Below are 25,975 nucleotides of genomic sequence, written 5' to 3'. Positions count from 1 at the left end.
TAAGAATTCTCTTTTCCAGTTAAGACAAAATTAAAATAGAAACTTAATCCCTTAGCTCAGTCCATGCTATTGCTGGCAAATTATACGAATATGACTTTTGTTAGGAATAATTCATAATGAAAATTGTGACATTCTGAATATCGTTTAAAATGTATACATTAAACCAGGTGCAGTGGCTCACACCTGTATTTCTAGCACTCTGGGAGGCTGAGGTGGGAGGATCACTTGAGCTCAGGAGTTTGAGACTAGGCTGAGCAAGAGCAAGACCCCGTCTTTACTGAAAATAGAAAACATTAGCCAGGCATGGTGGCACACGCCTATAGTCCCAGCTACTCGGGAGGCTCAGGCAGGAAGACTGCTTGAGCCCAGGATTTGGAGGTTGCAGGGACCTAACGATGATACCATTCCGCTCTAGCCAGGACAACAAAGTGAGACCCTGTCTCAAAAAAAAAAAGTATACATTAAAAGACAGCATTCAGAAACAAAGCTGTACCAGAAGACTGAGAAGGAACAATTTTGAGGGTTAGACACAAAATTTAGCAACAGTCTTTAAGGAAACCATGTCAATTTGGGAAATTTACCAAATCTGTGATTTTCATCATCTGATGAAAAACATATTTATTTGAAGTAACAAATAGTTCCTGCATTAAATTTTGGGGGTGACTTATTACTCCCAAATAATGTCCCCAACTGTATCTTTTTTAGTAGTTTCTTAAAACATTTTTCATAAGATAGTCTAAGGTTTATTTACTAAAGAGTTATTTCCATTTTAGGTTTGTATCCTTATACAGAGGACCATGCCATACATACAAAGTACAAAGACTTAATGAGTCAACATCCTATAAATTCTGTATTCAAGCTTGTAATGAAGCCGGGGAGGGTCCCCTCTCCCAAGAATATATTTTCACTACTCCAAAATCTGTCCCAGCTGCCTTGAAAGGTAAGTTATACATGCTAAAATTATTTTCTTGTATAATAAAATATTTTTAAATGCATTTTCATAAATTTTTTGTTTACCATTATTAAATTTTAGCATCCAGTGTATGTCCAACAGTTATATTATAAAAAATCATATAGGCAAGACCACCTATTGAGAGTCTCACTCAATAATAAAGGCTGTTTTATCTAGCATATTGATACTCAGACAAGTAATGGTTTTGTCACTTATCTTTTTAATAATCTAACATAAAAATACTAAATAGAATAGGTAGGCTGATTTTCTAATAAATTCATTTGCTGTTTCTGCTGTTACTCAAAAAAAAAATCACAAACTCTAATTATTTAAATATTTTGAGTTGTTGCTATCTCATTCCAATTTCAAGGGGAGAGCCTAGTTGTTAAGTGAAACAAATTCTTAGTTACCTTGGATTTTTCAATCAAATTTACATGCATGTACATATATGTACACAGATTCGTATATTTTTTAAATTATTTAATAACTTTAGAGAGATTCTTATTTTAAATGACCCTAGCATGGATTATATATTTAGCCAAAAAGACCGAAGTTCATTCATTCTGAGGACTAATCACAAAGACTTCTAGAACCGTACCTAGATCATATACTCGAATGTATCATTTGTTAAGCAGATCCATAGTTAGCTGAACTCTTCTTGAATAGTCTTTATAATAATATTGATGAGTTCCACTGAGTTATTTTTCTGTTTCCTCATCCAGTTTAGTGTCTTTTGGCTTTAAGAAGAGTGCTGATTTTAACCTCTTTGTATGCAAATTTCAAAAATTCACTGCTATTTATGTCAAGTTTATAACTGGATTTTAAAGGTTTATTGATTTTGATTTCTGTGTGGTGTTTCTGCATAATGTGCCAAGCTAAAAACTAAGTGAGCAGATTTTATTTATGTTTGTTCCCTACAGCCCCCAAAATAGAGAAAGTAAATGATCACATTTGTGAAATTACATGGGAATGTTTACAGCCAATGAAAGGTGATCCAGTTATTTACAGTCTTCAGGTTATGGTGGGAAAAGATTCAGAATTCAAACAGGTATGTCCAAAGATATAATTTTGTGGTACCCTTGTTTATATATTTTTACCCTTTTTAAATTTGCATATATTTTCAATGCAAGATAGTCAACATCTTTACCTTTGTAATTCAAAAACATTTGTTCAATATGTACTATGTTCCAGAGATGTCAGGATTCAAGATCTTGTGAGTGTAACTACACTTGAACTACACTTACTCATTTATTTGACAAGTATTCATTGAACTCTGTGCTAGGCACTCAGGATACAGCACTGAACAAAAAAGTCCTTGCCTCCAGGGAGCTCACGTTCTAGTGGAAAAAGAGACACTAAAAGCAAATAAACACATCAATATATTGTCAGATAGTTATAAATGCAATAGAGAAAAAATAAAACTGGGTAAAAGGAATAGGGAATACTAGAGGAGAAAGCAACGAGTATTATTTTATTTAAGGCAATCAGGTGGTATGTGAACAGAGACCCAAAGGAAGTGAATGTGGGGAAAAGAATGTTCCGAGAGACCTGGGGCAGGATCATGCTTGTTAAATTTAATTAACATTAAAGAGGACAGTATGGCTGGGGTAGAAGGAGCAAGGGGAAGAGCTGATGGGGTCAGGTAGTTGATGGTGAAGGTGGTATGGAGATCAGGTAGGGCAGTACAGGCCATACTGTGGCTTTTGCTCCCTGTGGAATGAGAACCCAGTGGGGGATTTTGACCAGAGTAGTCATGTGATCAGACACAAGGTCATTTTGGCTACAGTGTTGAAACTAGAGTGAGACAAGGGTGGAACCACAAAGACCAATAAGGCAGATTTTTCAATAATAATTATAGTCATAATACAGTGCTATAAATGTGGCAGTAGATACAGTTATCATGAAAACCTAGAAGTGTCACTTTCTTGGCTGAGAGATTTCGGAGATAGCTTCCTGGTAGAGGATGAATAACAGTTAGTCAGATGGACTGGGTAGTTGCCGGTTTGATACAGCTTTTGTAAAGAATAAGCTTTTATATAACTCCAAAGCCTAACGTCTGTACATTTCATCTGATTTTTCTTTTCATTATAACCTTCTTGATTTTGAGGGCTTAAGCTGGGTTGTTCTCATTATATCTTATTTTAAATTTTCCTTTACCACTAGGAAATCAATCATTTATCTGTTTTATTCCAGTATTGAGATGAATATTTTATAATATAATTTTTTCTTCCAAGTTTTAAGTATAGAAATGTATTATCTTAACTGAAATTACAAAAGGTCCTAAGAGTCAGATTAAATTTGGCATGTGATTGTTTTTCTTTATTAAGCCATCTGCAAATTGACATGATAATTAGATCTGAAATGTAATTTACAGATAAGCAGGTTTCCTTCTAAGGAGGAAGCAAAATTAATATTAAAGAAAATGTAATTATATTACATATTTAAAGGAAGTAGAGACCCCACATTTGAGTAGTATATGAATTTTAATAAGCTTACGTCACTACATGAAACAGCAATGCTCACTCTAATTTAACTTAAAAGCTAAATTAGCCCTGTCATCACTTACACTTACTTTAGATTGTAAGCACTCTGTAAAACTTAAAATACTGATATCCTTAGAACTTCATCCTACATGTGCTCATCTAAATCTCTCAAAAATTCTACGACTTACTGGCAGGTTACATTCAAAAACTTTGAAGGCCATTTAAGAGTTCAATTTAATTCATGGAATTTGATATTTGTAATTTGTTATTCAGTAAACATGTATTTAATACTTCGTACAAAGAATTATGAGGGGGCTACATTATTAATAAGTTGCTATTCTAATTTCAAGAAAGTTGTTTAGAATCTAGTAAGCAAGCAGAAATTTTACAATCATGACATTTTGTTTAGCCAAACAGAAGGTCATAATAAAGATAAAACCTACTTTATAAAACATGAATGATTAATTCCAGCAGGACTTTGGGACATTTTCCAAAAAGAAGGAGTGTCATTTAAGTAAGTCTTTTTGGGAGCTGGGGAGCTTAAAACATGAACTCTCAAGTGTGACTTGAGTAAGGCTCAAGGATGGAGTATGGACAAGGCACAGTGGCTCACACCTATAATCCCAGCACTCTGGGAGGCCAAGGTGGGAGGATCACTTGAGCTCAGGAGTTCAAGACCCGCCTGAGCAAGAATGAGACCCCTTCTCTACCAAAAGTAGAAAAAATTAGCCAGGCATGGTGGCACGTGCCTGTAGTCCCAACTACCCGGGAGGCTGAGGCAGGAGGATTACTTGAGCCCAGGAGTTTGCGGTTGCTGTGAGCTAGGCTGACGCCACGGCACTCTAGCCCAGGCAAGAGAGTGAGACTGTCTCAAAAAAAAAAAGAAGATCCCATTCTGTGATTCTAAGTAATCTCCACTCTCTGAAGTTAATGAAGTGATTTGCCATAGACACCTATAGAAAGCTCTCCTTATTCACCACCTGTTTCATTCAATAGGTGTGTTCGAAACTGTATGGAAATTTGTCATACAAAGATACAATGCGGGGAGTAAGATTAGACACTGTCCCTGCTTTCATGGACTGATTCCATAAAAAATTGACTTCTTACATTTGAGGACAGCAAAGAAATGCCTGAGGGCTGATTGCGCTTTTCTAGCTGCCTTGGGGCACATCTGCACTCCTTAACTTGTCTGTAAGTTCTCTGAGGGCAGATCTCACCTCCTCACCTTTCAAATGTCTCCTGCCCTTATACAGCAGGCAGATAAGTACTTTAATGAATAGGCATTGTTTAAATGTCATTTAAAAGGTAAAATCAGTGGCATTAACTAACTTTCATGTCAAGAACCGTTCTAAAACCAGCCAATTTTAACACATTACCATCCAACCTTCACACATTATTCTTCCTTCTAATATTTCATTAACAGATTTACAAAGGTCCCGACTCTTCATTCCGGTATTCCAGCCTTCAGCTGAACTGTGAATATCGCTTCCGTGTGTGTGCCATTCGCCAGTGCCAAGACCCTGTGGGGCACCAGGACCCAGTAGGGCCCTACAGCACCACAGTGCTCTTCATCTCTCAGAGGACTGAGCCACAAGCCAGCACCAACAAAGACACTGTGGACAGCACAAGGACCCGGCGGGCACTTAGTGATGAGCAGTGTGCTGCCGTCATCCTTGTGCTGTTCGCTTTCTTTTCCATTTTCATTGCCTTTATCATTCAGTACTTCGTAATCAATACAATTGAAATATAATTTTATTTTTTAATGCTGTATTACATTTTATTTTGTCATGTACTAAAATTATTTCTGTATTGCTTTTACAAAAACAGTGGCATTTAGCACCGGCATTGAGACTATAGCACATCATTTTTGCCATTTTCAGTGCTTATATCGTTAGGTAGAGGCTGGCACTTTATTAGAATGCAAGCCACAGAAGTATCAAAGTTTGATTTTTTTGTTTGGTTAGGGCTTTTTTTCTTTCCCCCTTTTTTTTTTTAATATGCCTTCTTGTAGAACAGACTTTCTAAGAGGCAACAATTTATAATTGATATTTTGACCAGTCAGCATGAGTGTAACAGTAATAACCTGATCTGTTTTAAAGATTATTAGCAAGTGAAAAATTCAGAATGACTAGAATTTACACTAGCATACTATATAAAAATGTTAAAGTCTGATGCTGTGAAAGCAATCTAGTGCTATATTTCTACCTCCTCATTTGTCTTAATTATTTGGTAAGTGGGATTATGATGAGTAACTGGAGGGGCTTAACAAACAAAAACTGGATGAAAGAATATGCATGGAAAACTTCTTGTTTGATAAATGTGGAGTTCTTCATTACAAGTATATATTCATGACTTCACAGATAAGTCACTTAAAGAAAGCACAGGCAGTTTACTTGGCCTAAAAATACTTTAATGTTTACTCAAAAAGTACCTCTTTAGGTCTTGAGAACATGGAAAAGAACAGAGGGCTTTTAGATAGTTACTTTTTAAAAAGTAATCATAAAAATCAACTGAATTTCAAGCCTATTTGGCCCCTGTTTTGTGAGCCTTTAAACTATATGTATGTGTATAAGTGCATTTACGTACATACTTGGCATATATATAAACTATACAATACCAAGGGTAGAAATATGTATCACATACATACGCTCACTCCATCTATCTGGTATAGGCTAATTCTGAAGAACTCCCACAAGTTTTTGCTGCTTCTCCCATAACTACTGCCATCACCATCCGAGTTCATAATCAAACCTAACCTTTTTGTTTAGGGCACCAAATCTGAAGACAAAATTAATTTGCACCAGTAAACTTCAAGCTGCTTTCTTTCTTGAAAAACTAATGTTTAATGTATAATGTCTGTTTGGATACTGTTCCAAATTGTTGATTGCATGTGGTTAATGTTGTATTAGAGCACTTTGCAATTGCATAATCATTAATGTTTTGTGAGCTTGCATTTGTGAGTTATTGGATGATCAGACTGAATCTTGTCAAGTATCACAATGTACATCTTGCTTAGATGTCAGTGACTGCCAGTAATAATAGTTTGTAATGAAACTATCTAAAATTCTTGTTTTATCACATCTGTTATCTGTAAAACACCTGTAATTAGCTTTTTTTATTTATTATTTGATTTTTAGGATAGTGAATCACTAATTTTTAGTTGCTGAGATTAGCATTTTAGTGATTACTAAGCACTCTGTCAATCTTTGAAAAAAGGAACGTATGTTTTGTGCTTTGAAGATCTCTGAAGAATTTCCCTTATAATAGAATGGGCATGTATTGTAATTGTTTTATGTCAAATGATCTGTGCTATAGAAAAAACATTAACCTTTGTTCAAAAAAGAAATGGATAAACTTGGCCTTTCTGAGTGGTAAGAATGACCTGTCACTATAATATACTGTATGTTTACATTTTATTTAACTCTGATCCCTTATGTATAGGGTAATGACCCTCCCCCAAAACAACAGTGATTGCGTTTGTTTTCTAGAAACTTCTTTAAAGTGCCACATTTGGCAGTACAAATGAGTTTGAGTGTAATAGCCCAGAGATTTCTATATAGTCGAATGTCTAAAATGGTAAAATGTGCCACTGTAACAAGTTACAGTGGCTTATGTTTTTCATAGTAATTAAAATGAACCTCCTATTTTTGATAGTAAATGTCATTTAATAGTGTACTTGCCATTTGAGCCTCACTGCAAAATTAGTGCAGAGGAGAAAACAATTTTTAATGTAATCTTGATTTTACCTCATATACTGTACATTCCAAAAACTCTAAACTTTTTAAAGATTATAGATACACTACCAAACATATCACCTTGAAATTGTATAAGGTTGAACTTCATACAAATGAAAAAATATCTCATAGAACACATAAACTATGTAGCAAAAGTATCTTTAAAATCCATGGAAAATAAAAGTTGTATCATTTTTTTGAGATTGTTTATTGTATTCATATACATTCATTATTTGCTGCCTGTTTGAGAAAATGAAATGTTAAGGTCTCCCTCTTGCAATGGGCTTAAAACAGTTTTCCCAATAGCATTCAAATCTTCAACATGAGAGGACCCATTTTCATTATATAATATAAAGTCCAGTAGACTAAAGAACGAAATTAGAAGTTTTATCCCAGTGACTTGATTTTGTGTAATTCATTAAATATGCCATTTCCTTATTTAAAGAATAAGATGAGTCTCAGGTCAACTTCCCAATGGGAAGATGATCCCTAACCTCTCCTCCCCTTTCATGCATTCCTCCTATTTCCTAGTAACTTTTCCCACCTCCAGGGGCCCAGAACCTTCCTGTTATTGGCGCTGCTGCGTCTGCCTTCCACCAGAAAGTCCAACATTCTTTCTCACTCATCCTCCATTAAAATTTCCATTTCACAAACCTCCTCCTGGGGATTCATTACTTTTAAAGTCCATGTGGATCTCTAATTGCCACAACTGCAGGTACTATAATAACAGTTTAAAATTTTAGTCTGGGGAATGGGGTACATTTTGGATATAGGAGCATCACTTCACTCCACAGAAGCAGCTGAGTATGAGTCCAGCCTTGGGAAGGGTATAATACTGATTGACAGTATTGCACGTCATCTCTTTTTTTCTGTGGCTTGGAAATGGGAATTTTACGCACCATGTCTGAGCATTCCATGGGTTAGTTTCCACCACAAACACCTTGCTTCTCACCATTATGAACAGATTCTCTTTCTGCAAGAGGATCCTGTATGGCGGCTCAAGGGGGCAGACTTCAAAAGAAAATGGTTCCCCAAAACTTGAGCAGTGATTCTGTAACCTAACCCCCTACCACCAAAATAGATGATGTTGCCTCACGTCTTTAGAGTTTTTTAAATATGTTTTCATATATATTTTTTAAGATAATGTATATGCCCTTGAGAGTATCCCTTTTCTTTACTTACTCATTTTCTCCCTAATGCTCTTAATGGGGAGAAAAGACTCAGGAAAAAAAAAAAGCTGACAAAAGAACCAATCCACAGTGTTCAGAGTGGTGCCTTCAAATGTTTAGATGCCATAATGGCTAACTTTTGTCTCATGAACAGGGTGATTTTTTGTCATTTCTACCTACTATGAGAAATTTGCCAAGAGAAACGGCTTTGAAACTGCAGGGGTTATGAAGCCACATGACCCATTGAAATCACGATGGCTAGTATCAACTGACCACCCAATGTGCCTCAGGCATCGTGTTCAGTGTTTTCTCTTGGATACCTCATATAATCCTCTTAATTGCTCTATTAAACATAAACTGCAGCACAGAGAAGTCAAGCGCTCTGCCGAAGTTCTCATAGCTAAGACATGACGAAGCCAGGATTTGAATCCGAGTGGTTGATCTGGTGCCCTCACACGCGAGCATTCTCCTCTGCTGTCTCCCCAAAGAGTTCTAAGAAGGGAATCAATGTTAATTGACTTTAACAGTACATTTACGATAGCATTTATGTATTATCACCTGTTTGCCAGGCCTTGTGCTAAGCACTTCCTCATGTCCAGAACAAGCCAAGCCACAGCCCTCTAGGGATCGAACAGAAAAAAAGCAGGCCAGGAGAATCTGCTATCAGACTAAATGAGAAACCGGAGAAAGAGCTACAATGTGGACGAGCCTTGAAAACATGCTGAGTGAGAGAAGCCAGACACCCAGTGTATGATTCCATTTATTCAATATATGAAATACCCAAAATAGGCAAAGCCACAGAGACAAAAAGGAGATGAGTGGTTGCCACGGGCTGAGGGAGGAGGAAACAGAGTAATTGCTCAGTGGGTGTTGGGGTGATGGAAATGTTTTGGAACTGGGTAGAGGTAGTAGTTGCACGACTTGGTAAGCACACTAACTGCCAATGAATCGTTCACTTTAGAACGGTTGATTTTATGTGAATTTCATGTCAGTTTTTTAAAAAGGGAATACAAGGCAGACCTAAAAACTGATAACACAGGTAAGACCACGGAACCCTGGGAATCATGGAATCAATAAAATTGACCTGGTCATTAAGTTCATTTTGCTGAGGACACAGGCCAACTTCTCACTTCCTTTTCAAACCTTTTCAAACTTCCACACCTTCCTGGGTATGTTCCCACTCCTTCAGTCTGTGGCATGTGCCTAGTTTATAACAGAATATTTCATGGATGTCCTTGGGAGCTACTGAGTAATTTGGCCTGCCCAGGCCTAAGTTATCAGCTCTATCCCACTCTTAATATTTCTAGGATGAGCCAGAGGTCTTAGAGAAGAAACTACCTTTTACAGTTTCCCGGTTTACCGATGGGAGCTGCTGTGCAGTAAGAATGTTCGTATCAAGCAGTGTAAGACCTGTACCCTCTTCCCACCCACCCTCGCGGGGGCTTGCTCTCTCTCCACCACCCTTGATCATCGTTGCCACGCTGAGCCTCTCTGTCTCCTCGCAGGAGAAGCTGGGACCAACAGAAAATTGCTAAAGCAATGGCCACCGAGTAGCAGGAATTTTTGCAGTCCACGGTCTTGCCTGAATTTGCCCCGCCATGTCCCCACTGTGCAAAGAGAAGACCTGGGAAAGCCCGAGCCCCCAGGCCACTGTGGTGGTCAGGTCCTGGGGGTGGGGCTGGGAAAGAACTGGCCCTTGGTCTTCTCTGTCAGGGGTTCCCTTCCATGGCCAGCTTTGCCATCTCTGCAGTTCCTTAAGTTAGATGCCACTTCCCGGTGCCCGGGCTCTAGAGGCAGCGAGTCAGGAGAACGAGGCAGGGGCTGGGTGTGAAGCCACAGCGCCGCGTGGGTGGTGAGCACTGTGGAGCCCGCGAAGGCTGAGCACCAGTCTACAGGTGGCAGCCTTGGGGAACGTGGGCCCACAGATGCCACATCTTCTCATTTTGCAAGACAGTGCTGAAAATCTGGAACTTTACGTGAAATTTCCCAATCGTAAAAGGTGAGTTGAAAATATTGTGAAATGTGTGTCAACTGCTGTGGGTGCTCACTTTCAACCTCTGCCTCATACACCCTGCTCTTCTGCGGAGAAAAGAGCATAAAAACCGTGGAGCGTTTACAAGTTTTAACAGGTAAACTGCAAGTTATGAACATATCCTAAGGCTCCTTAAGACTTTCCAGATCCTTCCATTTGCCCACAAAATCTGGTTGCTGGAATACAAGCTGGAAGACAGTTTCCTAGCAGAATCTGGACCATATATAGCACTCCGCACGGCTGGTGCTGCCATGGTTTCTACAGCAAGAGGCCACACTGCACAGCAGGTATGGCCGTGGATTCTGGGAGTGGACAGCACCCTCATCAGCTGCCCCAGTGACCGGGGGTAACTCCTCTGTGCTTTGGTCTTCTCATCTGTAACACGGAGCTACTAAAAGGACCCTCTTATGGCTCTGTTGAGGATTAAATGAGTTACAGTAGGCAAGTATGCGGAACAGCACCTTGCACACAGCGAGCATTAGTTTTATCTTTATCCAGGTCACGTCAGCCTGCTGAAGGCCAACCTGTGAGGCCTCCAGCCAGGGACCAAAAGCCTACTGATGACACCAACCTCTTGCTTCTGGGGACGCACGGCCATAGCCAGGCCAGACCTAGACCCACTCTTACCCACACTAGTGTGGAGAGGTACTCGTAGGATAGAGGGGGGATGTCCTCACTCCTGGTCTACTGAGAACTTCCTCTTCCTCTCACCAGATGAAACATGAAGTCAGGAAGCTGGTGAATGACCACAGAAATGCAAAGTAGAAAACAGATATGGTCACTTCACCAGGTATCTAGTCCCATTTCTTCCCAAAACGTGAGTGCCAACCCAGTATAGTAAGGGCTCAGATACACCCTAAAGGCCAAGTCCTGCCTGTACCTCGGCGCAGCAAGGTTATCAAGAAGCCCGCTGCGAATTCATCTCTCCCTATATCATATTCCATCTTTAAACTAGATTATCCATGAATGCTCACTGAGCACCCACTACAATCAGGCTACTGTTCTTAACTGCTAGCAGTTGTAAAGGAAATAATGGTACCTGGTTCTGCAGAAGCTTATCCATTCTCTGAGTTAACAAATATTTATTAAATTCTCACTTCGTGCCAGGTACTGAGCCAAGCACTAGGGACAGCAGTGAACACAATGGAGGCTGCCTTCTGGTGCATGATGTTGGCAGAGAGATAATAAATAGCTAAGGAAATTAAATAGTATCAATTGATAATCAGCTATAGAGAGAAGATAGGACTGAGAAAGGGAGGGTCTGAACGGAGGGGGAGACACACAGAAGAGCCAGAGAGGAAGCGGGTCCGGTTGGCTGGGTGGATGCTGGCTGGGTGGGGAGGAGGAAGGCAGCCTTCAGCAGAGGCTGGGTAGCCCATCAGGTCATGGAGCAGATTGGAAAAAATGAAAGCGACTCAGGGACCTGCAGCCTGTGAGAGCCAAGGGGAAGATGTCAGGTGCTCCTGGGAGGATCAGCTGAGTCAGAAAGAAACCGCATAGTTACCAGTCACAGGCCTTTGCCTCCGAGGCCGGCGGAGTAGCTGGTGACCAGGCAGGAAGGGGACATGGAACTGGAGTCAGGCAAATGCCAGCCCAGGTACCCTAGGAACCAGCACGAAGCTAGGTGCCCCTCTCCGCTCTAGCTTCATAAGGACCTCTAAGCCACTGCTGCCCCCGCCCCCACACACCTGGGCCGCCTTAGGGACAAACGTCATCCAAGAGAACTGAACACTACCTAGAGGGTCTGTTCAACTGATCAAACTGGACCGTGCTTTACTCAGGCTACATCATTCATTTTCTCTTGCTGAGAGTTCAAAATCAGAACTGTAGGTAAAGGAATTACATGTTCTCTGCCTAGAAAGAGGAGGGAGAGGGAAGAAAAGAGACAGTGAGTATGGAAACTCTTTCGAGAAGTTTTGCATGAAAATGATCCAGAAGAAAGAGAAAAATGGATGGTGTAGGAGAGAAAGGTGGGTCGGGGAGGGAGAATGATGCAGTCGATGTCCTTGAGGAGGCGAGTGGAGTGCTTAAGGGGCAGGGCTGATGTCAGCTACAAGTGCCACCAACTCAGTGGGGGAAGAAGAGCAGAGGTGGCAGGTGGCAGTGGGAGGGTGTGAAGTTCTCTTCAGATTGCTTCTATTTTTCAGAGAAACAGGTGCCAGGTCACCAGCTGAGAGTGAGGATCGGGGAGGAGGAGTTGGGGTTCGAGGAGGAGACTAGTCTGGAAGGTGAGACAGCGAACCGGGCAGGGCGAGTAGGGACAGCGGGAAACCAAGCGCCCCACTAAAGGTCGTGCGTTTCCAGTGAAGCGACTCAACAGAGATTGGGGAGCATGCAAGGAGAGAACCCAACTTAACCAGGGTTGTGGCTGTGCCCTGGTTGAGCAGACACAGCGGAGACTGTGACACAACACGGTGTGCCCATGGAGGGAAGAGCGGGAGTCGCGGGTAGGACTGAAGTCAGGTGAAGCAAGAACGTGAGGACGAGGGGCAGGCGAGGGGCGAGGCGAAGGTAGGAGGAGCGATGCCCGGAGGTCCCAGGGGGGTTGAAGGATCCCCGGGGAGGAGTCCTAGGGAGAGGGAGCTAGAAAGAGAGGGTGCAGGTCGGGAAGAGGGAAGACTAAAATGGAGTTGGGGGGCTCCCAGGCCCTGGCAATGGTGAGGTGTCAGGTGCGTCCACAGGACTGGCTGGGATGGGGGAGGACAGGGCCTTGGATAGAAAGGAGGCCGAGGCACTGCAGGACCAAGGGTGGGTGTGGGTGCTGCGGGCGCAGTGCTGGAAGCAGACAGGGAAGGTTCTAGAGACTGGGGGTGAGTCATGTGGGAGCAGCACGAGAGGGCGGGCTCCGGCGCAGTCACACTGGCAGTCACACTCACAGCCGTCACAGGACCGCTGGAAACTGCAGTGATGAGGGAGGCGAGAGGCTCCCCTCTGCGAGCCACAGCTCTTGCACCTGAGAGGAGCTGCAGGGTGCGCGTGTTCCTAGGGCGTCCAGGTGGCAGGTCCAGAAAGGAGGGGGGAGAAGAGGTCGAGGATTGAAGCCACCACAGGATGGGCGGGAAAACTGCTAGACCTGTGTTCACCCAGGAAAGGACGTGGGACTCGGCAGAAAAGCTCAAGAGCGCTATGGGAAGCTCCGGGTGAGGACAGACTGAGGGGACAGACTGAGGGGGTGGGCTGGGCAGCGTGGCGAGACCGAGGCCTGCAGGCTCTGGGGCGGGGCCCCCACCGCGCACACCCGCGTGCCCCTCGCCGCCTGTTTCGTCGCGGAGGCCGCTCGGTGCACCAGGAACAGCCGAGGACACGAAGACTAACGGGAAAGCACAGGGCCACACCACCCTAAGCACTCAGTGTCACCTGTTGTCATTAAGACCACAATGAACTGACTCACGCATCAGATTTTGTCCTTTTCCCCAATTCTCGTTCTTTCTGGTGTTGTCTGGATTTTTAAGTTCATAAAACATTTCATGCATAAGAACAACATACCGCATGCGAAAGTTCCCTAGTGTCCAGGAAATGCTTGTCTTGTTCCTTGCCCTGAGTAAACGCGCTCACAGTGCGTAGACTGCAGGCATCCTGGAAATGATGTGGTCGATTATGTGGTCAGTTATGTGGTCGATTTTGTGGTCAACACAAAATTGGCGAATTTACCTAAGAGGAGAGCTGGGGTGGGCGAGCACAGGACTGGGTCAAGATCACACAGCTACTCGCTCGGTCTTGGGGCCAGGACGAGAACCGGAGGGGCGCCAGGTTCCGGTTGGTCTGCACTCTCCTTCTAGTATTTAGCACTGCAGCTTCCTGGCGATCGTTGTGAGCCTTCCCCAACCCCCAGGACGCAGCCGCCAGCCCAGACCCGTCAGAAGGTCCCCTGTGGACCCGACAGACACACGCGCCCGCATTGCGCTGGGTCCAGTACCCAACCCCTGCGGGGTTCGGAAATCTCTCCCCGGGACGGACCCGGGTTGGGGGGTTGGGCGGGGGGGCTTTCCGGTTGCGGGGGGGGGGGGGGCGGGGCCCCCCGGGGGCTTGGGGGGGGGACCGGGGGGGGGGACGGGCGGGGCGGGCCATGGCCGGGGGCGGAGACTGAGCGCAGCCCGCTCGCTAGCGCTTCCGAGCGGCCCCCGCAGAGCTGGTTCCCGCGCCCGGCGCCACAGGGCTCCGCCGTCTGGCCAGGGGCAAGGACGCGCCCTCCCAGCGGGGCCACGCGCCAGGCTCCCGGCCCACCGGGGCGCGGCGGCCGCGCGGAGCGCCCATGGGCGGCTCCTGGAACCGCAGCGACGCCCCCGAGGGCGCGCGGGAGTCGCCGTGGGCTGCGCTGCCGCCGTGCGACGAGCGCCGCTGCTCGCCCTTTCCCCTGGGGGCGCTGGTGCCGGTGACCGCCGTGTGCCTGGGCCTGTTCGCTGTCGGGGTGACCGGCAACGTGGTGACCGTGCTGCTGATCGGACGCTACCGGGACATGCGGACCACCACGAACTTGTATCTGGGCAGCATGGCCGTGTCCGACCTGCTCATCCTGCTCGGGCTCCCCTTCGACCTGTACCGCCTGTGGCGCTCGCGGCCCTGGGTGTTCGGGCCGCTGCTCTGTCGCCTGTCGCTCTACGTGGGCGAGGGCTGCACCTACGCCACGCTGCTGCACATGACGGCGCTCAGCGTCGAGCGCTACTTGGCCATCTGTCGCCCGCTCCGTGCCCGCGTGCTGGTCACCCGGCGCCGCGTCCGCGCGCTCATCGCGGTGCTCTGGGTCGTGGCGCTGCTCTCCGCCGGGCCCTTCTTCTTCCTTGTGGGCGTCGAGCAGGACCCCGGCATCTACGTGCTCTCGGACCTTAATGGCACCGCGCGGGCCACGCCCTCGGCCCCCGCCTCGCCGCCGCCCCTCTGGCCCTCGGGGGCGCCCTCGCTGTCCTCCTCGCTGTCCCCCTCGCTGTCCCCGCCGTCGGGGCCTGAGGCCGCGGCGGCCGCGGCGCTGTTCAGCCGCGAGTGCCGGCCGAGCAGCGCGCAGCTGGGTGCGCTGCGCGTCATGCTGTGGGTCACCACCGCCTACTTCTTCCTGCCCTTCCTGTGCCTCAGCGTCCTCTACGGGCTCATCGGGCGCGAGCTGCGGAGGAGCCGCGGGCGGCTGCGAGGCCCGGCCGTCTCGGGGCGGGAGAGGGGCCACCGGCAGGCCGTCCGCGTCCTGCGTAAGTGGCGCCACCTCCGTTCCAAACGCACCAGCCCGCGTCGGCACTGTCAGCGGCGCCGCGCGAACTCTGGGTCCCCTTCCCCTGCTGGCCCCGCTTCTAGCTACGTTCGCGTTTGCATTTCTGTTCCAGCCTCCATCCACACGTACTTCCCGTCTCCAAAGAAAACCACCTCCTGTCTGCCAGGGGTTCTGGGGACCCCAGGGCACCCCTATGGGTAGGATACCCAGATTCAGTGAACAGCAACGCTTTTCCAAAGCCGCTGAGATCCGGGATAGGTCATTGGAGGCTCTTAATCCAACTGCCTCTGTTAGATGCCACAGATGTGATTACTCACGGTCCCCTTGAGAAGATGGGGTAGATTACGTTAAGCTAAAATTTTTATTTAATATTAAGTTACCCTGAAGGCTAAAGTGAGCCTTGCCCACATCAAAAAGCAAAAGATTGTGCAGACCTGGTGCAGAATTCTTTTCAAGAGAGCAGAGAACGTGTCTCAAGTGGCTTTGTGGAAGGAAGCCTGCCAAAACGGCTCGTTAGGAGAAATCGCTCCTCTGGTTTATGTTCAGTCTTGATTAACATATATATGAACTTAATATGCAGTTTTAAAGCAAATAGCGATGCAGTCTGCGGCCTGCTAGTTTTTCTGGGATGGAGATATGGCTAGGTATAGTCGTATCTTATTTTGCTGTTATTACTGCAGATGATTTCATTTGATCCCCGATACTTTCTTTTTTTTGAATCTGGTGCCTGTCTTTGTTTTGCAGTGGTGGTGGTTCTGGCATTCATAGTGTGCTGGTTGCCTTTCCACGTTGGCAGGATTATTTACATAAACACGGAAGATTCCCGAATGATGCACGTCTCTCAATACTTTAACATCGTTGCCCTGCAACTGTTCTACCTGAGCGCATCCATCAATCCCATCCTCTACAACCTCATTTCGAAGAAGTATAGAGCAGCGGCCTGGAAACTGCTGCTCGCGAGACAGTCCAGGCCGAGAGGTTTGTGCGGCAGCAGGGACACTGCCGGGGACGCTGCAGGGGACGCTGTGGGGGACACAGGGGGAGACACGGCAGTCTGCACCGAGACCAGCGCTAACGTAAAGACGACGGAGTAACCAGCACGGCCGACCCAGTCACCTTCTCCCACAGTTCTGGGACTTCAGGGAAAACAGGTGTGTAGAGAAATAAAGATTGAAAGGGGGAAACATGCTGTTAAGAAGAATGGAAAGAGGGGTTGCAATTGTGCGAGTTGGTTAAGAAATTGTCAACATGATTTTTTTTTAACCAAAGTATGAAATGTCACTGTACCACCCTTTCTATTTCCCATTCATGTACCTCCTAAGGGACATTCGTTTTAGCATCATGAGATCCCATGTCACAAAGTGTGCTCTGGAGAGGTTTTGGAAGTCTTTGTCACCCTACTCTTTGGAAATACGATTGTTCGTTTTACAGCTGACACAGAGAGATGTTGCCCCAAAACGGTGGTCCCGGAGATCAGGGGCGTGCTTGGTTTTATGTTTGGGGTGATATACATACAATGATGCGTACACAAGGAGCCGGGATAGTCAGAGATTTCATCCAAGAAATTATTTAATGCCTATCTATGGCTGCAAAAACTGTTAGAAGTAAGCAAAAGAAATTCCAGGTAAGCACCAATGTTCAGGGGTCCCCACCTCTCTCCAGGCTCAGAGGAAATGATAAAGTTTAGGTGCAAAACCCTCTTTCAGAAGTACTGTGCATGAACAACTGTTGTGACCACTTCTCCCTGAGAATGCCCCAGGGGGCTGTCCCAGGGCCGTGGGCCACGAGGTAGCAAACCTTGGGCATTGAAGAGGGAGTGCAGAGAGCTGCAGCAAGACTCAACTTTGCCAGGTAACTACTAATGATATTTATAGAGAGCTTTACTATGCTTTATCTTGCCTCAGCTCGGTGGGATGAGTTTTGTCGTCATCATTCCTGTTTTACTCGTGATGGAACTGAGTGTCACGTTTCCCAAACAGGAACTGGTGGGCCTGAATCTGACTCTAGTAATGGGATCCTCACTCACTCCCATGCTGAGATATTGCTCTTGCTGAAAAACACAAGAGACGATGGATTTAGTCAGGGTGAAAGAGAACATTGATCAACTACTCTAAAACTTTGTGTTGTCTTTTTCAGTTTAAAACATAAACGTGTTTTCAGAGGGCTGCTCCAAACGGCCTTCTGTATGACTGGCGCCCCCTGGAGGTGGGCAGGGTACAACTTGCTCAGTCGGACAGGGGACCCTTACTGGGGTTCTCAGATTGATAAAGTTCAAACCTAAATTCCAGTAGATTCTTGATATTTATGAGGAATTTGTCACAAAATCTTCAAATACACAAATACCAGAAAAGCGACAAATGCAACTTTATTAGAGTTCCAATGACAAATAGAAGGTCACAACGAGACTTGGAAGCTGGAGTCAACCTAGTTTATTCAGTGACTCTCGTTGCCTCGCAGCTCACAGTTTGGGCAGCCTCGGTGAATATCTAAATTACTTCATGCCACGGACCACCACCGTCGCTTTTGAATAGTTAAATCTACAAGCTACAAATACATAAACAACAAGGATCTGCTCAACATGCTGACAAAATTCTATTGCTTTTTCATTTTATTAGCCAAATCCCTGGCTAATCCCTGGCCCCGTCCTCAACCTGTGCAAGAATGAAGAAGTCTCTCCCAGCGAGTGGAAGCAGGTCACAGTCACTTGGGGAAGCAGTCCCTACACTATGTTCTACATATTTTCAGGGATTATTTGAAAAAATGGTTCTGTGGTCAAATATGGTAGGAAAACAAAACATTGTGTAACCCCTTTCCCGGCCCCCGAGTCACAACACAACCTGTCGGAGGCTCTGAGAAGGTGTTTCACCCAGCATTTCCTTATCTTATCACAGAACCAGCTCCCTCTCCTCCCTCCCCGAGAATGCTTATTAAAACCTCACGGAGTGAGGAAGACTTTGGGGACAGTGACGTAGGGATTCTGATAGTGGAGCTGCCACCCTTGTGCCTCTGCTCATCTCTGCTTGGTAGCACTAAGGTCTAGCTGCTGCCACAGCCTTGCTGCTCACAGGAGTCCCTCTCTGGAGCAGTCAGAAGTGGTCGCCTCTGCAGGGAAGGTCATAATAAGGAAACTTAAGAAGTATATAATATTTTAGATATGGAAGCAAAGATCTCTCCTTTGAGCTTTTCTGTTCAGGTTCTAGAAAACAGAGAATTACATCACACCTTCCTGGGCCCTCCAGGTGTGAGCGTGGGGAGAGTCACCCTTCCCTTTGCCGCAGGGTCCCTGAGACGGAGGGTCTGAAAGCCACCCCTTCCCGCGGGATCCCTTTGCCATCTCAGCTCATTCGTGGACTGTGAAATCAGCATAATGTGTCACAGTTTTCTTTAATGGGACAGAGTGGACAAGAATAGAATAGAAACCATCAGTGCATCCCATGTAGTAAGGTAACTACTGTGCTGTGAAACTTTTGTTCGAATTATGTTTTGGTGGGTGTCTTTCCTGGTTCACAAAATAAAATGTATTTTTACCGTGGGTCACGGTCAAAAATATTTTGAAAAGTTGTTCTAAGATCTAAAATTGTTCTCCCCTCTAGCAGAGAGTGGCCTGTTTTTGCACTGATAACTGGCAATGAAATCGTGGGGCCTGAGACGACCTGGGTGGCTGAGTTCGGGTCACTGGAGAGGGACAGGCAGACTGTGGTTTTTGGTTCTGGGCCCCCTCCCACTCCCCAGGGGAGTATCACAGAGGCCATAACCTGGCCATGCCCTGCCCTCCACCCCAACCTGGACGTGTGCTGGCATTCCAGCAACTTCTCTCCGAGCTCCCTCTCTCTTCTGCAGGACACACTGCGTGGGGGAGAATTTGTATTTCATTCATTCACATGGCAAATATTTACCAAGCAACTAAGGGCCAGGGGTGTATAACAAAATACACTAGAAAAATTAGTCCATGTCTAGTGTCAAAATCAATCAACTTTTTAATGGCATTTTTTCGTTTGAAATGTGTAATTGTGTCATCTACACTCAAACAGATTCAGCTCACAGGTTAATAAAAGCACTTAGATCGGATGGAAGTGCAGAATCTCAGCTTCCTGCCATCTGTGCCGACGTTCCTCTTCTTTTTTATATGAGACGTTTCCACTTCTGAAGGAAATGTTCAAAGAGCTATTGCACAACACCTGCTAGGATCCAAGAGTTCCCGGTGCCAGATTCTTAAGGAGACACATGAGCACCGTGTTGATGGTTTTTAAAAGTTTGAACACACCCTCTCCTGACTCTTCCTGCTCATGTCATAGTAACATTTGCCAGTATATGAAAGCATTTTGTATTTAAGGTCTAGTGTTTGAAAAGTGGCTTTACGTAAACATAGATGTGATGCAATTTTTCACTGTGAGCCCACTTTCTAAAGATCCCAAACTCTAAATATTACAGAGCCCCTGCTTAGCTCTGAGCAGCCTTCAAAATCGGCATTTCTTCTTCTCAGAGCAAAGGAACATTCATCCTCGCTGGGCAAGCTCGACCTCCATAGGAATGTGTTGTGGCCAAGCGCTCAACATGTCCCTTGTCCTGTGTAGGCTCCAGGAGGTGAGAGAGGCAAACTCTGCTCGCCGCCTTCAGGAAAACAACACGCACTTCTTAAAGAATAGTGGACGCCTGTGTAATGAGGGCTAAAAGGCATCAGCCAGCCCGGAAGAACTGAGTGCGAGTGGATAGTTGGGGGCGATGCTGTATGTGACTCTTCCATGGCACCTAACATGTCACACCACAGGTGGCTGGTTCCACCGGATGTAACCTGCTCCCTGAGGACAGAGACCGTGTTTTATTCTGCTTTGTGTCTCTTGCCCAGGTAGACAATGAATGTTGAACTCAACTGGCTTTGAAGGAGGGGATGGGGGTCCTCACCTCACTGGATGGGAAGAAATAGAAGCTGAGTAAGCAGATGGCGGGCACCTTTGCTCTGAGCCCCGAGACAGCACAAATAAAAACGTAAGGCAAGAGCAAAACAACACCCACAGTGAGCCGGAGCTGAATGCAGAGGCAGGGCCAAGGAGGAGGAGAAGAGGAGAGAGGGCACTGATGTAACGTAGAGCTGCAGCTTGCAAAACAGACATAGTGGGGTGGGTGGAGGCTGGGGCAGGGAGATTCGTTGGGACCAGTCATTTACCATAACCCAGGTCTAGGTCACTTGTGGGTTGGGGTGGTGATGCTGGAGCAGTGCCCATCACCAGGTTTGGCACTTCCGCTGGCCTCGCCCTTCCCCGTCCCCGGTTCTAGTGCCAGCTGCCTGGGCGCTTCCCACCTCATCCTCCTGCCTCCACACCACCCCTCTGCAGGCACAGAGCGGGAAGGGGTATGGTTTTCTGTCTCCTTTCTCTCAAATGTGTAGCAAGTGTGCAAGTCTTGAAAATATTCTAAGCATTTCTACTAATTGTAATGATGGGGGATAAAACAAGATTTAAAAAAAAAAAAACCAAATACATACAGGTTTCAAAGTTGCAACAAACCTTAAAAATTTCAATGTAATAGTTATACCTGTTCATAACCAGAACACAAAGAGAGCTAAACCTGCTCTTTCTTTGTTCCTGTCTCACTCCCACAGTAGTTTATGACTTTGTCCTGATAGTGAAGACCAGGGTCCTGCCCTCGGGCTTCTCATTTCCCCCATCATTGCCTAGGTCAGTGGCTCTCAGACTCCAGCCTGCAGGACAATCACCTGGAGGACATGTTAAAACAGATTGCTGGGCTTCACCCCAGAGTTTCACATTTAGTAGCTCTGGGGTGGGGCCCAAGAATTTGAATTTCCGTCAAGGTCTAAGGTGATGGTCTGACAACCGGTACCCTAGAGCTGCGGTCCCCAACCGCTGGGCGGCAGACCGGTACCCATCCGTGGCCAGTTAGGAACCAAGCCGCACAGCAGGAGGTGAGCCACGGAGAACAAGCAAAGCTTCATCTGTATTTACAGCTGCTCCCCAGCCCTCGCATCAGCGTTTTGCTCCGCCTTCTGTCAGATCAGCCCAAACCCTACTGTAAACTGCGCGTGTGAGGGATCTAGTGCTCCTTATGAGAATCTAATGCCTGATGGGGTGGAGCTGAGGCGGTGATGCTAGCGCTGGGGAGTGACTGCAAATACAGGTTATCATTAGCAGAGAGGTTTATATAATTATTTCATTATATATTACAATGTAATAATAATAGAAGTGCACAGTAAATGTAATGCACTTGAATCATCCCAAAACCATCCCCCCACCCCCATCCATGGAAAAATTGCCTTCCACGAAACTGGTCCCTGGTGCCAGAAAGGTTGGGGACCACTGCTCTAGAGCTTCGATACAGAAAATGCGGCCCACAGACCGGCAGCATTAACACCACCCGGGATCTTGTTAAAATGCAGATTTTCAGGGCCCACCCCGAACCTACTGAATCAGAATTTGCATTTTAACAAGATCCCCAGGTGATTCCCCTGCACATTAAAGTTTGGGAATCATTATTCTAGAGATTAATCAACCAGATCAACAGAGACTCCACCAATGGCATCAGAATCTTAGGGGGTTGGACCCAAACATAGTTTTTAAAGCTCCCCAGGCGATTCCAATGTGCAGACAAGATTATGAAACAGCCGTGCATGGTGCCACATGCCTGTAATCCCAGCACTTTGGGAGGCCGAGGAGAGAAGATTGCTTGAGGCCAGGAGTATGAGACCAGCCTGGGCAGCAAAGCGAGAACCCATCTCTACAAAAAATAGAAAAATTAGCCAGGTATGGTGGCACGTGCCTGTAGTCCCAGCTACTCGGGAGGCTGAGGCAGGAGGATCACTTGAGCTGGGGACTTTGAGATTGCAGTGAGCTATAATGATGCAACCGCGCTTCAGCCTGGTAAACAGAGTCCCTGTCCCCCCGACCCCCGACCAAAAAAAAAAAAGATTATGAACCATCACTGTAAGATCTCCCTTACAGAAATATCTTCTGTTTTCACTTTCCCTTCAGTTTGGATAGTGGATTCATTTGAAAGTCATTTATATTCTAGCAGCAACTCAGAACCCCAGTCTCGTAACAACTCCCTGGCCTCTCTGCTATTCAGTTCCCTGAACCTCCACCTGCCGGCCCAGCCCACCCACCTCCAATGCTGAGGTGCTTCCTCCTACGGGCCGAGCACAGCCCCAAACCCTCTTTGACAGTGTCTGCTCATTTTGATAATCAGGCCTCCGCCATGTCTTCTGGTCTTCAAAACATGTTTTATTTTTGTTTTTTGTTTCCTTACACCTCAATACCTGCGTCTTTGCCTCAATACAAGTATCTTTGATTCCTTGCCTTGATCCTTGGTTCTTCTAAGATAAACCTATCCTGCTCTTCAGCCCCTTCATGGGGGCTTGAGTTCTGTCCCTGATTCCTTGACCTCATGTCACCTGGGACCAACTGCTGGGGAACCCTGGAGTTAACTACCTGCCCCCTGGGAGTTCCGCCTTGTGCTCCTGCTGAGATCAGCCAGAATTGCCTTTCGGATGGGTGGGCTGCTCTCCACGTCCCAGTGAAGGGGCTGCCTCCTGAGCCTTGACTCTGATAGGCCACAATAACCTGCTTGAACCATGAAGTCACGCCAGGTCTCCCTTTCAACACTATAGTGACTGAATTCCTGAAACTCAGAGGCTGATTGGACACCAGAAAAAATGAAGTCGTAACTCCAATATTTTAAGCCTATGAAATTAGGAGAACATTTGGTGGTATTTGAAAAGAATGGGTTATCAGAGGAAGGGGTGATTTAGTAGGGAGAGATAATGAATTCCACTGTGATTATGGCAGCCCCCCCTTATCCTTGGGGGACACATTCCAAGACCCTCAGTGGATGCCTGAAACAGCAGATAGTACCATACCCCATATATGCTATGTTTTTTCCTGTGCATACATACATAATTTATAAACCAGCCACAGTAAGAGATTGGCAATAACTAATAATAAAATGGAACAGTTATAACAATATGCCAGCATAACTACTCTTGCACTTTGGAGCCATTTTTAAATAAAATAAGGGCTACTTGCACACAAGCACTGTGATATTGCAACAGTTCTGATCACCGAGAGGGCTACTCACTACTCATGGGCAAGTAACACCTATAGCATGGACACCCAGACAAGGGGACGATTCACATCCCGGACAGGACAGAGTGGGATGGCACGAGATTTCATCACGATACTCAAAATGTGCTCAATTTAAAACTTGGAAATTTTTTATTCTGGATTTTTCCATTTAATAATTTTGGACCACAGTTGACTGCAGGTAACTGAAACCTTGGAAAGTGAAACAGTGGATAAGGCGGGGACTGATGTACTTTCTGTTTCCCAAGAAGCCACCCAGCTGGAACAGCTCTGTTGTTGCATGTTCCACAAGCTCCTGGAAATAGGTCGCAATACTCAAGTAATTTTAGGAAATGTTGCAATACTGTATAAACCCTTCTTAACCGTGGAGCTTTTTTTCCCTTTCATATATTAACATTCTACAAAACACTCCAGCAGTTTGAAATACTAGAGAGAAGCTTGGGTATGAAGTCAGGGCTAGCAGTAAAGACTTGGGAGTCAAAAGCATAGAAATGATCACTTAATCCAATGGTTCAGAAACTGTAGCTTGCATCAGATACACAGGAGGGCTTCTTAAAACACAGATTTCAGAGCCCCATCCCATAAATCCTGATCCTGTAGGTCTGGATTAGGGTCTGAGAATTTGCATTAGTCTAGTTTGCAGCATTTGTTGCTGCTGCTACTCCAGGACCACACTTTGAGAACCACTGATTTAAGTGATAGGAATAGATGAGCCCAGCAAGGAGAATGCTTAGAGAACGGAGTGGCGTAAGGATATATCCTGATGATCCCAGCACTGGCGACAAAAGTCACTGAAGCAGGCAGAAGGGGCAGGAAAGGAAAACCAGACAATGCATGTGTGACAACCCAAAGAAAAAGAGTTTTGAGGCAGGTCAGGGGTCATGGGGTCAAAGGCCACAAAGAACACAAAGGGAATGCAGCAGGGGTGCCAGATAAAATACATGACACAAAGCTAAACTTGAATTTCTGATAAACAACACATTTTTTATGGATAAGTTTAGTAAGTATGACATACTTATACCAAAAAAAAATCGTTATTTATCTGAAATTCAAATTTAACTGGGCACTCTATTTTTATTTGTTAAATCTGGTCGCCCTAGAATTTAGGTGATGGAAAGGCTACAGGATTTGGCAAAAGGAAGAAACCTAGAGAATGCCTTTCAACAGAGCATTGAGGGCAGGAGCCAGAAGATGGTAAGGTAAAGAGAAAATGGCCACTGAACAACCGGGGGTCAGAGGGTCCCAATCTCGGGGGCCCCCTTGTGCAGAGAGCTCAGCAGCTGATTTGGGGACGTGGCTGCTAGTCCTGTTTTGTACTGACTTGTTCACCTGCCCAAGAGCCAGCCTCTCCTGCTGTGGCTCCCAGCTCCCACGGTTAGGAAAGCACCTCCCACCCCTGTGCCAGGTATTTGCAGTCCACAGTGGATAACTACATTGATGTTTTTTCAATCATAAAACTGAAGAAAACAGTGTCTGATTAAGAACTTCCTGGAGTACAGTGTGAAATAAAAATCTGTTGAACTGAAGAAGTCTAGTGTATATATAACCTGTTTTTAGGTGTTTATTTATACTTAGGCAATTTTTTAAGGCTTTATTTTCTCTTTCTGCAAAAGAGGTTGAATGAAATAAAATTTTGTTAAATGACTAATTAATTCACAATGGGGGATCTTATTCTGAAAAAAAAATGTAATTCTGTGTGACAACTGAGACCATAAAGGATAATGAAGTAATATTTAAATGTATGTAAAGCAACTAGCCTGTTCCTGACGCATGATACATTTTATAAATAGTACTTAAATGTGTTTGGGGGATACCACACATTTTGGACAAGGAGAAAGACTGATTTCTTGAAAACTAAGTTCACTGCAGTATTATAACGAAATGTTTAATTATGTAACTATTGCTGTGTATGTATTACATATAATAATACAATGTACTTAGTGCACTGTCCCACATGTGCTAATCCTTAGTACATGTAAGCTAGCATTTTTGTCCTCATTTTATATCCTATTAACTATCACTTGTTAGGTCTTTTTGTTTTGTTTTTAAACACATGAAACAAAAGTACTGAACGTTTATTTTTTAAAAATCTTACAATTCATAAGAGGTATATTGACATTGTTACTTAGCTTCCCAAGGCACATCATTGGCATTTTACTCCCAAAGGATGTCATCTTTCATTGAAATTCTTAAGCTATTTTTTTGTATATACAATAATAAGCCCATCATATGATTCTGAAGTTCTCCCCCTGTGTGCATTTTTAAAAACTAGATTCTTTTGGGTAGTGCAAGCATCTGGCTTTCTTAAAAAAAGATGA

At 45.2% G+C, this 25,975-nt stretch overlaps 2 protein-coding genes across 2 annotated transcripts in view; both read left to right on the top strand.

Annotated features, from left to right (window-relative positions):
- Nucleotides 1-7,373, top strand: part of FNDC3A (fibronectin type III domain containing 3A) — a 122,379-nt gene extending 115,006 nt beyond the window's left edge. Inside the window, exons 17-19 of the mRNA XM_012648474.1 lie at nt 774-940; nt 1,873-2,000; nt 4,859-7,373. Coding sequence (XP_012503928.1) covers nt 774-940; nt 1,873-2,000; nt 4,859-5,185 — 622 coding nt within the window. The 3' untranslated portion in view covers nt 5,186-7,373. The remainder of the gene's footprint in view (nt 1-773; nt 941-1,872; nt 2,001-4,858) is intronic.
- Nucleotides 7,374-14,622: 7,249 nt separating this feature from the next.
- Nucleotides 14,623-16,661, top strand: MLNR (motilin receptor). The gene is made up of 2 exons (XM_012649066.1): nt 14,623-15,547; nt 16,312-16,661. Exons 1-2 carry the CDS (start codon nt 14,623-14,625, stop codon nt 16,659-16,661), a joined length of 1,275 nt encoding a protein of 424 aa, XP_012504520.1.
- Nucleotides 16,662-25,975: the final 9,314 nt, after the last annotated feature.

The sequence above is a fragment of the Propithecus coquereli genome, unplaced genomic scaffold (assembly GCF_000956105.1).
Source record: "Propithecus coquereli isolate 6110/MARCELLA unplaced genomic scaffold, Pcoq_1.0 Scaffold11, whole genome shotgun sequence".
Taxonomy (NCBI): Eukaryota; Metazoa; Chordata; class Mammalia; order Primates; family Indriidae; genus Propithecus; species Propithecus coquereli.
Note: the sequence above shows the minus strand (reverse complement) of the source record. Positions and strands in the feature narration are given on the sequence as shown.